Consider the following 11,200-nt stretch of genomic DNA (forward strand, 5'->3'; position numbering starts at 1 on the left):
TATCTTTAAATAGGCAAACACATGAATGTGGAACAAACGTTAAAAGGTACACAAAGGTTTACGGTATGCAGTCCTGAGGCCAGCTCCCCTGCTCTCTTGTTCATCCCAGATCCTTTCCTTGGAGGCAGCCACGGTAAAGAATGAGGGATTTTAAATAGACCATTTGGGTCTAAATGGCACGTCTAAACTGACATTGTATTGTATTATTCTTCACGGATTGCAGTTTGGCCTGCCAAGTTTAGGTAATGCCCAACAAAGGAAAAACATAAGCCGTGGACTTGGAATATGGAGAGACTTGTGTACTGATTTGAAAATTACCCAAAGTCCAAGTGATTTCCAGTAATGGAAGTGACGGCTCCCTTACATCAGTACTCTGTTACTCAGATTATGCCTTTTGTGCAAAGAGCCTGAAGTATTTTTTAAGAACTCTCATGTATCCTCATGACATGTAAAATCCCTGAGTAGTGCATAACTACTTTCAACTGCTTTAGACTCCCTAGCACACTGGCCACAAAAAAGAATTATGTTGATGTTTGAACAAACACCCGCAGGCTCTGTGAAACCATCAGTGTGGGACATCACACGGATCTGCTTTTCTCAGCCCCTGAGCCTCCATGGCCTGCCTTGATGAAACCTTAGTGTCTGGTCCTTGGATGGGGGGCATACCCAAGCACTGGGCCTAGAGAATTCCTCTCCAAGTGGGCAGTTTGGCTGAGGGACGAGGGGGGCTCCAGGAGTGCGTGTGCACCTTTGGCTGTGGAGCAGGGAAGGCAGCAGGGCAGCAGCAGACACTTGGTGCCGCCTAGTGCCTTTGTAGCCTTAAAGCACAGGTGCTGACTCGGGTAGATACCTGCCTTCAGTAAGTAGGTGACTGCCCATGTGGTAAGAGGTCAGCCTGGAAAAAGCTGCAGGTCTAGACTCCATGTGCCGCAGTCGAGCTCCATCCCAGTTTCCAAGGCAGACCTCCCCAAGTAGCCTGCAAGTGCTTGTCTGTCTGTGGTGCTCTGTGTGACTTATGACAGGTTTCACCCAGTAGGGAAGAAGACCTTGAAAGTCTGTAGGTGGTTTGAAGAGAGTTGAGAATGGAGCCAGGGAAGCCACAGGGAGAGGAAAAGTGATGTAGGAGGAAATTATCTTTTTGAGAGAGCAGTTCTGTGACTTCTGTGCTGCCAGCCTCTTAAATTATGGGTTTCACATTCTGCTCTCAGGCAGTGATTTTTTGTTTGGGGGGCTTTTTATTGTTGTTGTTGTTTGGTTTTCCCTCCAGTTTTCCTGATCCTAAGGATATTCCTGGGCTTCCCTGATGGCTCAGTGATAAAGAATACGGCTGCCAATGCAGGAGGAGGTGCTGGTTTGATCTCTGGTCGGGAAGATCCTCTGGAGAAGAGGATGGCTATCCTCTCCAGTGTTCTTGCCTGGAGAATTCCATGGACAGAGGAGCCTGGTGGGCTACGGTCCATGGAGTTGCAGAGTCAGACACCACTGAGTGACTAACACTACCTAAAAAATGCAAATACTGAAAGTATTGGGAACCTTAACTGAATTAAACAGAGCTTAATTTCAAGAAAGCATGAATGTCCATTTTCATCTGGTAATGATGCCTTGACGTTGATTCTTTTTAATGTTTTTTAATTGTTTAGACACTGAAATATTAGTTCATAGTAGCTATTAAAACATCAGTGCCGTTAATCTTTGCAAACAGAACTACTGAGCAGCCTTTTGTTATAATGGCCCTGCCATATATTTGATCTGGGCTAATAACGCCTTGATTTCAAAGTTATTCAGAATTTAGAGGGATTTGTAATTAATAGTAACTTCTTTATAGCTAAAACTTTTATAACGAGGAAATAGCTATTATATCATCATCACAGTCATTTTAACAGCTTTAAATGTAAATAAAACATTTCACTGATTGTACTTTTTCTCTTCAGAGAGGAACCAAGGCCTTAACCTTCTCAGCTCATTGACTGGAGCAAACCATAGCATTGGATCAGCAGAGACCTGCCACTCAGAGGTAAAGATTTTTCCTGGATCTTTTCTCTGCTTTGGCCTTTCTTTCTTTCTACTCATCATTATGAATCTCTACACCATTCATCGTCTTTTCCTTTCCATTTAAGAAGTGGTAGAGAATATCAGAAATAGGTACAAGGAATCTGCTGTCTGTTAAGAGCAGGCTAGGTTGGTATTAAAGCAGTAAGCCCTTTCTGTTTACAATTTGGGCTGTTCCATGTGTTTTTGCTCGAGTGCTTTTAAAAACATGCTAGAATTTCCTTGAGGCTGAAGTTTCCCCCCAGATCTTCAAATATAAAATAAAATTAATGGTTCTTTTAAGCACTTCCTGTGTGCTCTCCAATCTGAGGAAGGCCCTTGTCCTTAATGAGCTTAGAGGGCTGGCTTCAGCCCTCCGTCCGCAAGGAATCTGGCCCATGTCTGTCCCGGCCGGCACGCTGGAGTCATGAGCACGGTACGTAGTGCCGCGCTGTCTGCCCAGGGCCACCTTCTTCCGTCTCGGAGCTCTTTTGTGATGGGCTTGTGTCCGTTCTCAGGTTTTGAGTAAAACGTGATTCGAAACAAAACAAACAATCTGTTTTTAATAGTCAAAGGCAAAATCATAACACTTTTCTATCCCTGAGGAAAACCAGCCCCAAGTTAGTGAATCTCTGGCCCTTTTTTTATATTATTTATAATGTGACCTTGATCCTTCTTCCATCCCTCCTTGTGTCTCGCTCCTATAACTGCTTCTCTGAAGCTGGGCAGTGAGTAGAACTGTGAGCCTTTTTGGAGTTAGTTTGGAAGCAGCCTCCTGTTAGATTGTGACTCATGTATGTTTTTCTCCACAGCAGCCCTGTGTGCCAGCAGCAGAGAGGACTGAATCCCTCTTGGATCATCGAGGGGCTGCTTCTAACACAGCAAACGTGCAGGTCGATAGCATTGTGGGTAAGTGCTGTGTGGCTGCCAAGTGACCGCTCTGTGGAAGTTGCCAAAGCCCATGCATTGGGGCATAAATCATGCAAAGGGAAACTGACTCTAAACAGGGGTAAGGGAAGGACATTGACCGTGGTTATTGTTTAGTTGCTCTTTTGCGACCCAGTGGACTGTAACCCGCCAGGCCCCTCTGTCCATGGGATTTCCCAGGTAAGAATACTGGCGTGGGCTGCCATTCCCGTCTCCAGGGGATCTCCGTACCTAGGGATCAAACTTCGTCACCTGCACTGGGTCCTTTACCACTGAGCCTCCAGGGAGTCCAAGGACGTCAGCACTGACCCCCAGATGAATGTGAGCCTTGTGGCGGCTGCAGAAAAGGCAGGGAGAGTAAAGACATTACAGTACAAATCTGTGGGCACCACTGATTGGCTCAGCAGGATCTTGATTAAGATCTGAGTTAAAGTAGATCAAACCAGGTGGTGAAACAGCTTTATATCTCCATATTCCACCATTTTTTCATGGTATTTTACGGTAGTCAGAATTGGTAACAAGAAGAATATAGTCTTACAAGCCCTCTCATATTCTTTTAAAGTTCTTTTATGTCCACATGCTCATTTGGTAATGAAGTTTGGCAGATAAGTTATTTTACAAAGATGAAGGTGTGGCCCAGAGCAGTTTAATAACTTGTCCAAGGGCATCGAACAAGAAAGTCTTGGAGCTGAAACTGAAATGCAGTTTGCTGTGCAAAAAGCTAGAAGGCCAGGGCGCTTAGTTGACAATAACTCTAAATGTTCTTCTGTTGGGAAACTACTCACATCACTACTGCTTTTAATGCCACGGAGGGCCCATGTGCAATAATAAGTCTTAAAAATTTTTTTTCTGTTTATAAAATAATCCATAAAGAAAACTCAACTAATTGGCTATAGAAACATATTAAGAAGAAAAAATTGCATATAACTTCATTTCTCTCTGGTTTATTCAGTCTTGTCCTCTTGGTTGAACCCTTCATATTAGCTTTGAAACCTACTAAAGTCTCTGCCATGAGAACAAACCATTGACCACACTGAGGAAGATGGGAGGATAAGAACTACCCTAAAGAACTTGGGGAAGTGGTGTCTGGACTGGATGCCATGAGCCAGAGACAAAGAGAACTGAGCGTAAATCCTACACTCTGCTTGATAGACTTGATTCTTACAGGGATATGGGTTTGAAATTCTGAAAGTAAATATATTTTACATATATTATGGTTGAAAGAATAAGAAAATGTAGCATAGAGAAAGAGAGCTAGGTTTCTCACTGTCAGAGAAAGAATTTACTAATAAGGAAAGGTGAAGGCTGGGTTGAATCCTTTGGTACTGGAACTAGAATTGAAGGTATCAGTATGAACTCTTAGTTTGTTAAAATATGGTTTGAGTAGTGGAGAAATAAGTATACGTGTATGCATGTGTGGTCTTCCCAGGTGACGGTAGTGGGAAAGAACCTGCTTGCCAGTGCAGGAGACATAAGACATCTGAGTTCTATCCCTGGGTCAGGAGTATCCCCTGGAGAAGGGAACGGCAACCCACTCCAGTATTCTTGCCTGGGAAGTCCCAAGGACAGAGGAACCTGGCTGACTACAGTCCATAGCATCACAGAGTGTCGGACAATACTGAAGTGACTTAGCACACACGCAGGTATGCATGTATAAGTACACACACACACACACACACTTCCTAGCTCAGTCCACTAGGAGGGTGTAGAAGCAATAATACTCTAATAGTGATGGAGATGCTTAACACTTAGATCTTGGTTTCTAAATACCATTCTCCAAGAAAATATACCAGGGCTACCTGGAGAAGTGTGTGATTCAGGGCTGGGGCAGGAAAAATGAAGGATGAACCTGAAGCATCTCATGGTGGCAGAAAATAAAGTGAAAGTGAAAGTCATTTAGTCATGTCCAACTCTTTGGGACCCCATAGACTATACAGTCTGGCCTGAATTCTCCAGGCCAGAGTACTGGAGTAGGTAGCTTTTCCCTTCTCCAGGGGATCTTCCCAACCCAGGGATCGAACCCAAGTCTCCCACACTGCAGGCAGATTCTTTACCAGCTGAGCCACAAGGGAAGTCCTAGAATTCTGGAGTGGTTAGCCTACCCCTTCTCTAGGGGATCTTCCCGACCCAGGAATTGAACCAGGATCTCCTGCATTGCAGGTGGATTCTTTATCAACTGAGATGTGTGGGAAGCCAGAAAGTAAGGAAGTGCTCAAAAAAGGATGAGGGCATGTTGAAAGGTCACAGGAACCAACCAGAAAGCATTTCCAATGGCTAACGCTGGAAGATTTTGACAAGCAACATAATTAACATTAGTATTAGGCTGTAATCTATAAAATAAAATGTATATCCATGAATCCATACTAATTTAAATAAATAATTGAATAAATACATACCTGGAAAAGAAAGGGCTGCTACTCCTCCTAGAAGAATTCCAGTTGATAAATGTAGACATTATGGGGGAAATAGAAGGTCACCCTTAGCCACACTCTACAGTAATAGTCGTTGCAGGCAAGATCCACTGATGGCGAAATTAGTAGATGAACATTTGAGAAGAAACACAACATTTCCGTAGTCAAAGAATATCTTTTCCAAATTACTGATTACAAAGGGAGAATAGCAACTTTATCCTGGAAAGCCCTGGCAAGTACCCCTTTAAGGGATGAAGGCTACGGCACCAGTAATGGCACATTGATGTGTCCCCTCAGTATGATGCACCGAAAGGGTGCTCATGTCTGTGGTGTTCCCGACAAAGGTCCATAACCTGCATCGTAAGAAAACATCAGACAAACCCGAATTAAGGGGCATTACACAAAAAACTGGCCAGTACTCTTCGGAAGTGTCAGAATCATGAAAGACAAAGGAAGACTTAGGAGCTATCGCAAATGGGAGAAGACTAAGCAGGTTTGACAGCTAAGCTCTGAATCCTGAAACAGAAAAAAGATATTAGTGGGAAAAGTGATGAAGGTTGAATGAAGCACTGTTCCATTATTAACGTCTTGATGTTTATACTTGTACCATAGTTACGTAAGATGTTACCACTAAGGGAGGGTGGGGAAACGGCATATTGGAATGCTCTATACTATTTTTGCAACTTTTTTTGTAAGAGTAAAATTATTTCAGATTTCTTTAAAAAAGGAAAAACCAAACCAGCGAAAATAAAACACTTTCCCTACCCCACATCTTCCTCCTCTCTTCACTTATTTCCATTCCCCAACTCAGTCTCATCTAGCTCTTGTTCCCATTTTCTGCTAAAACAGCTCACCAACAACTTCCGTGCCATTCGAGCTAATTGATGTCCTCCTGTCCCCCTCTTGACCTCTTAGCAGCATTTGATGTTATGAATCAGTCCCTTTCTGAAGCAATAGCTTCTCTTCACTCAGCCAACACATCTCCTGGTCTTCCTACCTCTCTGATGATTCCTTCTCTTCCTTTGGAAGAGGACTCTCCTTTACCCAGCCTTTAAATATCTCCATTCCTCAATGTTCCATCCAAGCTCCTCTTCCAAACCCATATTTCAGCATGAAGTGATTTTACCATATCCATAGTCCAATTACCATGTATACAGATAAATCACAAATTTTTTGTCTCTAGCCCTGTATAGCAACTGCTACCATGACATACCCATTGAACGAAAACAAATTTATTAACCAGAAATATTTTTGACATCAAATAATCTATATGGCATTGTAGTAGATGCAAAGAATTATGTTATTGTCCTTGTCTTCAAGGAGCTTATAGTCTAAAACATGCAGAGACAGGCCTTGCAATGTAATGGGTAAAGGCATGGACTTGGAGTCCTGGACAGCTGGGTTTGAACCATGACTCTGCCACTGGTGGTGGGATGACCTTGAGTAAGTTATCTAGCTTTCCTTAGTTTCCGTAGGGCCTTAGTTTCCCCTTCTATAAAGTAAGGGTAAGAAATCTTTCCTCACAATGCTGTTGGAAAAACGAAATGGAATTGTGTCAGTTAAAGCACTCAGCGGCGGAGACAAAGCTGTCTTTCTTACTGTGGCATATATTATAGTAGTGGTGGACAGATGTGAGAATACAGACTAGTGTGCGTCCGTGCCAAGGCAGCTCTGTGAACACCAGTTGTGGGATGAATCTTAAGGAAGGAGACGTGTGAGTTGGAACAGTCAGGGAAGACATCCTACACGTGGCCAGCCTGGAGTGGAGGCTGAGTGAAAATTCTGACTAAAACAAAGTTTGATAAAGAAACCACATGCTGAAACAGAAATAGTAAAGGATTTGTGGTGAGAAAATAGGAATTTAGATTGGCTCTGCCTTTGAATAGCTCTAATTTTAGAAGAGTTCATTTTTAAACCCAGGTTGCTTCATGTGTAAATTGTGGACAGTGGTGTCTGTCCTAACCACCTTATATGGTTGTCAGTAACAGATGTGAAAATGGTTGTTGTCCAGTAAAGTATGGTATAAATTTCAGGCATTTATTGAAGCTGCATATCTTAGTACAGGGTGTGGGCTTCAGAAATTGGGAACACATAAGTCTGAATCCGGGCTTCCCAGGTGGCTCACTGGTGAAGAACCTGCCTGCCAGTGCAGGAGCTGCAGGAGAGGCGGGTTTGATCCTTAGGTCGGGAAGATCCCCTGGAAGAGGAAATGGCAGCCCACTCCAGTATTCTTGCCTGGAGAATCCCAGGGACAGGGGAGCCTGGCAGGCTGCAGTCCATAGGATCCCAAAGAGTCAGGACCGAGGTTGCATACATGCGTAAGTCTGAAGCCAAGGTCACACTTACTAGTGGCGACCCAGAGTACGATCACCTGTCTCTGTATTCTAGTTTTCTTAAGAAAGGTAGAAACAGAATTCTTTGTCTCATTGCTGTTATTTCAAGGATAAAAAGAGGCCCTGCTCATTTGTGAGGGCCCCCTAGCAGCCAGGCAGGATGTAGCACCAGGAGCTGTACAGCTGTCCATGCTGGGCCCTCATTCAGTGGTAACTTGCATCCAAGCCAGATTGACTGCTTTAGGATTCTGTGTATTTAGCACATACATAATACTGTGTGGCAAATCCTTATTGCAGATCCCGTGTTAGACCTGGACATTCAAGAACTTGCCAGTCTTACTACAGGCGGAGGAGATTTGGAGAATTTTGAAAGACTGTTTTCAAAGTTAAAAGAAATGAAAGGTAATTGGATCCACTGGGTCTTACAGGTTTCCATAGTGGTGCTCCTCTGTTTTATCTAGTAGGATTTTACTTTGTAACTGCTAATAGCATTCCATGCTTTGGCCTCATCTGCGAAATGTAGATACTGTGGGACTGTGCCATCCTCTGTTGGTAAAAATTTCTTTAGGAAAGTTCTCCTCTTTTTTCATTCTTTTTCTTTTTCCTTTTCCTCCTCCTCTTGCCTGTCTGTGTCTTTCAGTCTGTCTCATTAACATGGAATCGGTAAGATCCCTACCAGTTTACTCACATCATTCCCATCTGGAAGATTGGGAAGACTTGAACTGTCTAACAGCTGTAATGACTCCACCATAAACATGTGTCTTTGCAACCCATCTTCTAGTGTTAGAACATCTATGCACTCCAGATTCTCCTGTGCAATTAGATGAATTTCTTAAGATGTATTTTCCCCCTAGACAAGGCTGCGACGCTTCCTCACGAGCAAAGAAAGATGCATGCAGAAAAGGTGAGAAAATGAGTCAGATACTTACTTACCTACTGCAGGCCCAGTGCTGCGAGAATTATATGTCACACTCGTTCACTGCTAAAGCGTCTTACTGTGAACTTTCTGTTGGGTATTCACTTAACAATTATTTGAATATTTAGTTGGTGCCATCTAGCCAGGATTTTCCAATGTATGTTGAGTGATGTGGAACATTGAGGCTCAGAATGTTTGCCTTCCTAGCTGTTAGGCTGGAAGACTCTTAGTTATTTTGTTTGGGTTGGGTTGGTTATTACCAACACATGTTCTTGGCAAGAAATGTATATGGTTTATGGTATACCATTGTATGACTGTGTCATAACTTACTTATCCACTTGCCTTTTGGACATTTCAGTCCTGTGCCTTTTTTTTTTTTTTTTTTCCTGTAGTGAAGTTGTTCATATCCCTATACGTCACTTATTTATACAGTTCTGATTATATCCTCAGTATAAAGTCTAGAAGTCCTGGATCAGGGTGTTCAGGGGTTTTGATAGATGTTGTCAGAGCACTGAAGAGCAAGAGTTTTAAGTCTTAATCAGTTCTGTGTGACATGAAACGAGCTGGTTTAGGTGTTGCCTGAACTCCGTTGCTTGCTTCTCTCCACAGGTGGCCAAAGCCTTCTGGATGGCAATTGGGGGAGACAGAGATGAAATTGAAGGCCTTTCATCTGATGAAGAGCACTGAACTATTCATGCGAGGACTTGCCTAACTAGGACCCTAGCACTCTCTCCCTGAGATTCTTCTCTCCTCAACCCCGTCATCTTTTGCTGAGCTTACCAGCATCATGTTGGCTGCCTGACTTGTTTATAGGGTCCCCTTAATTTTAGTTTTTAGTAGAGGGTAAAGCAGAAATCTCTTCTCCCTCAGTATATTGTAAGGGAGTGAGAAATTTTCATATAACATTTTTTGTTCTAGGAACGGGAGTGGGGTGAGCCTCGAAGGCCTGTGTGATTTGCCCAAGTTAAAGAAGAAAAACCACCACCAAGCTTTCCTGGTCAGTCTTTTGAGGAGCATTCCCTGTGTTCGTGTTGATCACTGCAGATCAGGAGTTTTCTCTTTCAAGGAGCTTGCTGCTCGAGGTTTGATGCTTTTGGTGGGAGGAAAGGAAGAAACTGCAGGTTTAATCTGTGCTGTAGCACAGATTATAGGTCAGCCACTGGCCCTCAGGTTAGTCTCTAGCAAGAAAAAAAAAAAAAAAAGCATCTGCATATTTCATTTGAAATACAGTATCTGACCTCTTGGTAGAAAGTATTGAGAAACCAGTGTGAATTTTTAGACTATAATAAATGATGCAAAGGTTTTCTACTCTGGTGGGGATAAAAATAAACCCTTCTCTACCAAGTTGTGGGCAGGGGTGGGGGTGGGGCATGGGTACGAGAAACCTAAGGAATTTCCTGTATAGGCCATTGAATCGGTATGATCCTAGCCCGAGATTTTTGCATTAGTATTACCATGTAGAAACTTTTCTTCCTTAGAGTTTGCTACTTGAGATGGCAGAGATGTGTTGTCACAGTTGATACCCTCAGAACAAGGGGTGTTTCCTCTTCTCTCTCTGAACTCCAGAGATCTCTGCCAAACTAGTGACACCTAAGTGGGACTTGGTGGGAAGGCAAGCGAATCCCGCAGTACCTGTGTTACTTCCAGGGCTGAGGAGTTCGGCTCCAGGGAAACTGACCTCCACGGGAGAGAATTCCCAGAAGAGTGGGAAATACAGCAAATGACACCCTGTTTCTGTTTGTTTAGGGACTGTGTAATGCATGTCACGAGCCTTCCGTCTGCTGTGGCTCTCAGCTGGCTCAGGGCACACGGGCTGAGAACTGCTGCTGGCCTGGTGTGGGTGTGAACCCCGTGGGTCACCAGCAGAAACGAATTTCAGACCTGTCTGTGCAACACCTTTTCAGCCCTGCAGAACCTGCTACAAATGGCAGAAGGAACGGCATGCTCCAGGGTCCTGGCCAGAGCGGCCACAGGATGGAAGGTTTCAGTGAGTGGGATGTTCAAGGAGGACCGTTCCGGGGAAAACTGGAAGCTGTCTTCCTTGATAACTTCTTTTCTTTTTCTTTAACTATTCTGGGGGTCTTTGAGACTGTAGTTTACCACCATTCCAGCACTGTTTCTTTGAGGTGACTGCTTTGGCCATTGATGGGGAATGTAGGGAAAGTCAGTTCTGGGGTTGCAAAATGAAAGGTGGAACAAGTTTTTCTGAAAATATGAAAGGTTTCAGAGAACACATAAGGTCACATGGTTTGGGAAAACAGACTATAAAAAGCTGTGAACTTGATCTTGTGGATTAAACAAAGCCAGGTGATTAAAATGTGATTTATAAAGCCTGCTTATGTATATTTTTATGATTTTGTTGTTTTTTAGTAGAGGATGTGGGCAGGCGGGGGGAGGAGCCTTCCTTCATTGGATTAGGCATAAATAGCAATAATCTGTTCGTCAGACTCACTGTTTTAAGTCTACCATTCGTGTGTATAATACCATGTTTTCCAGGTCTCAGCCATCTCGGGGTATTGGCCCCTTCTGGGTGACATGTGAGATTAAAGTATGCAGTAGTAACTACTAACGGCCCTTTTAAGAAG

General features: G+C 43.4%; 1 protein-coding gene across 3 annotated transcripts in view; it reads left to right on the top strand.

The window, feature by feature from the left end:
* Window positions 1-10,903, top strand: part of AAGAB (alpha and gamma adaptin binding protein) — a 71,218-nt gene extending 60,315 nt beyond the window's left edge. Inside the window, exons 6-10 of one of the 3 annotated variants that reach the window (XM_068964884.1) lie at window positions 1,932-2,014; window positions 2,841-2,937; window positions 7,997-8,101; window positions 8,554-8,603; window positions 9,225-10,903. In XM_068964884.1, coding sequence (XP_068820985.1) covers window positions 1,932-2,014; window positions 2,841-2,937; window positions 7,997-8,101; window positions 8,554-8,603; window positions 9,225-9,302 — 413 coding nt within the window. In that variant the 3' untranslated portion in view covers window positions 9,303-10,903. The remainder of the gene's footprint in view (window positions 1-1,931; window positions 2,015-2,840; window positions 2,938-7,996; window positions 8,102-8,553; window positions 8,604-9,224) is intronic. The other 2 variants (XM_068964885.1, XM_068964886.1) reach the window with 2 other exon arrangements.
* Window positions 10,904-11,200: the final 297 nt, after the last annotated feature.

Source organism: Capricornis sumatraensis, chromosome 2 (genome assembly GCF_032405125.1).
Source record: "Capricornis sumatraensis isolate serow.1 chromosome 2, serow.2, whole genome shotgun sequence".
Taxonomy (NCBI): Eukaryota; Metazoa; Chordata; class Mammalia; order Artiodactyla; family Bovidae; genus Capricornis; species Capricornis sumatraensis.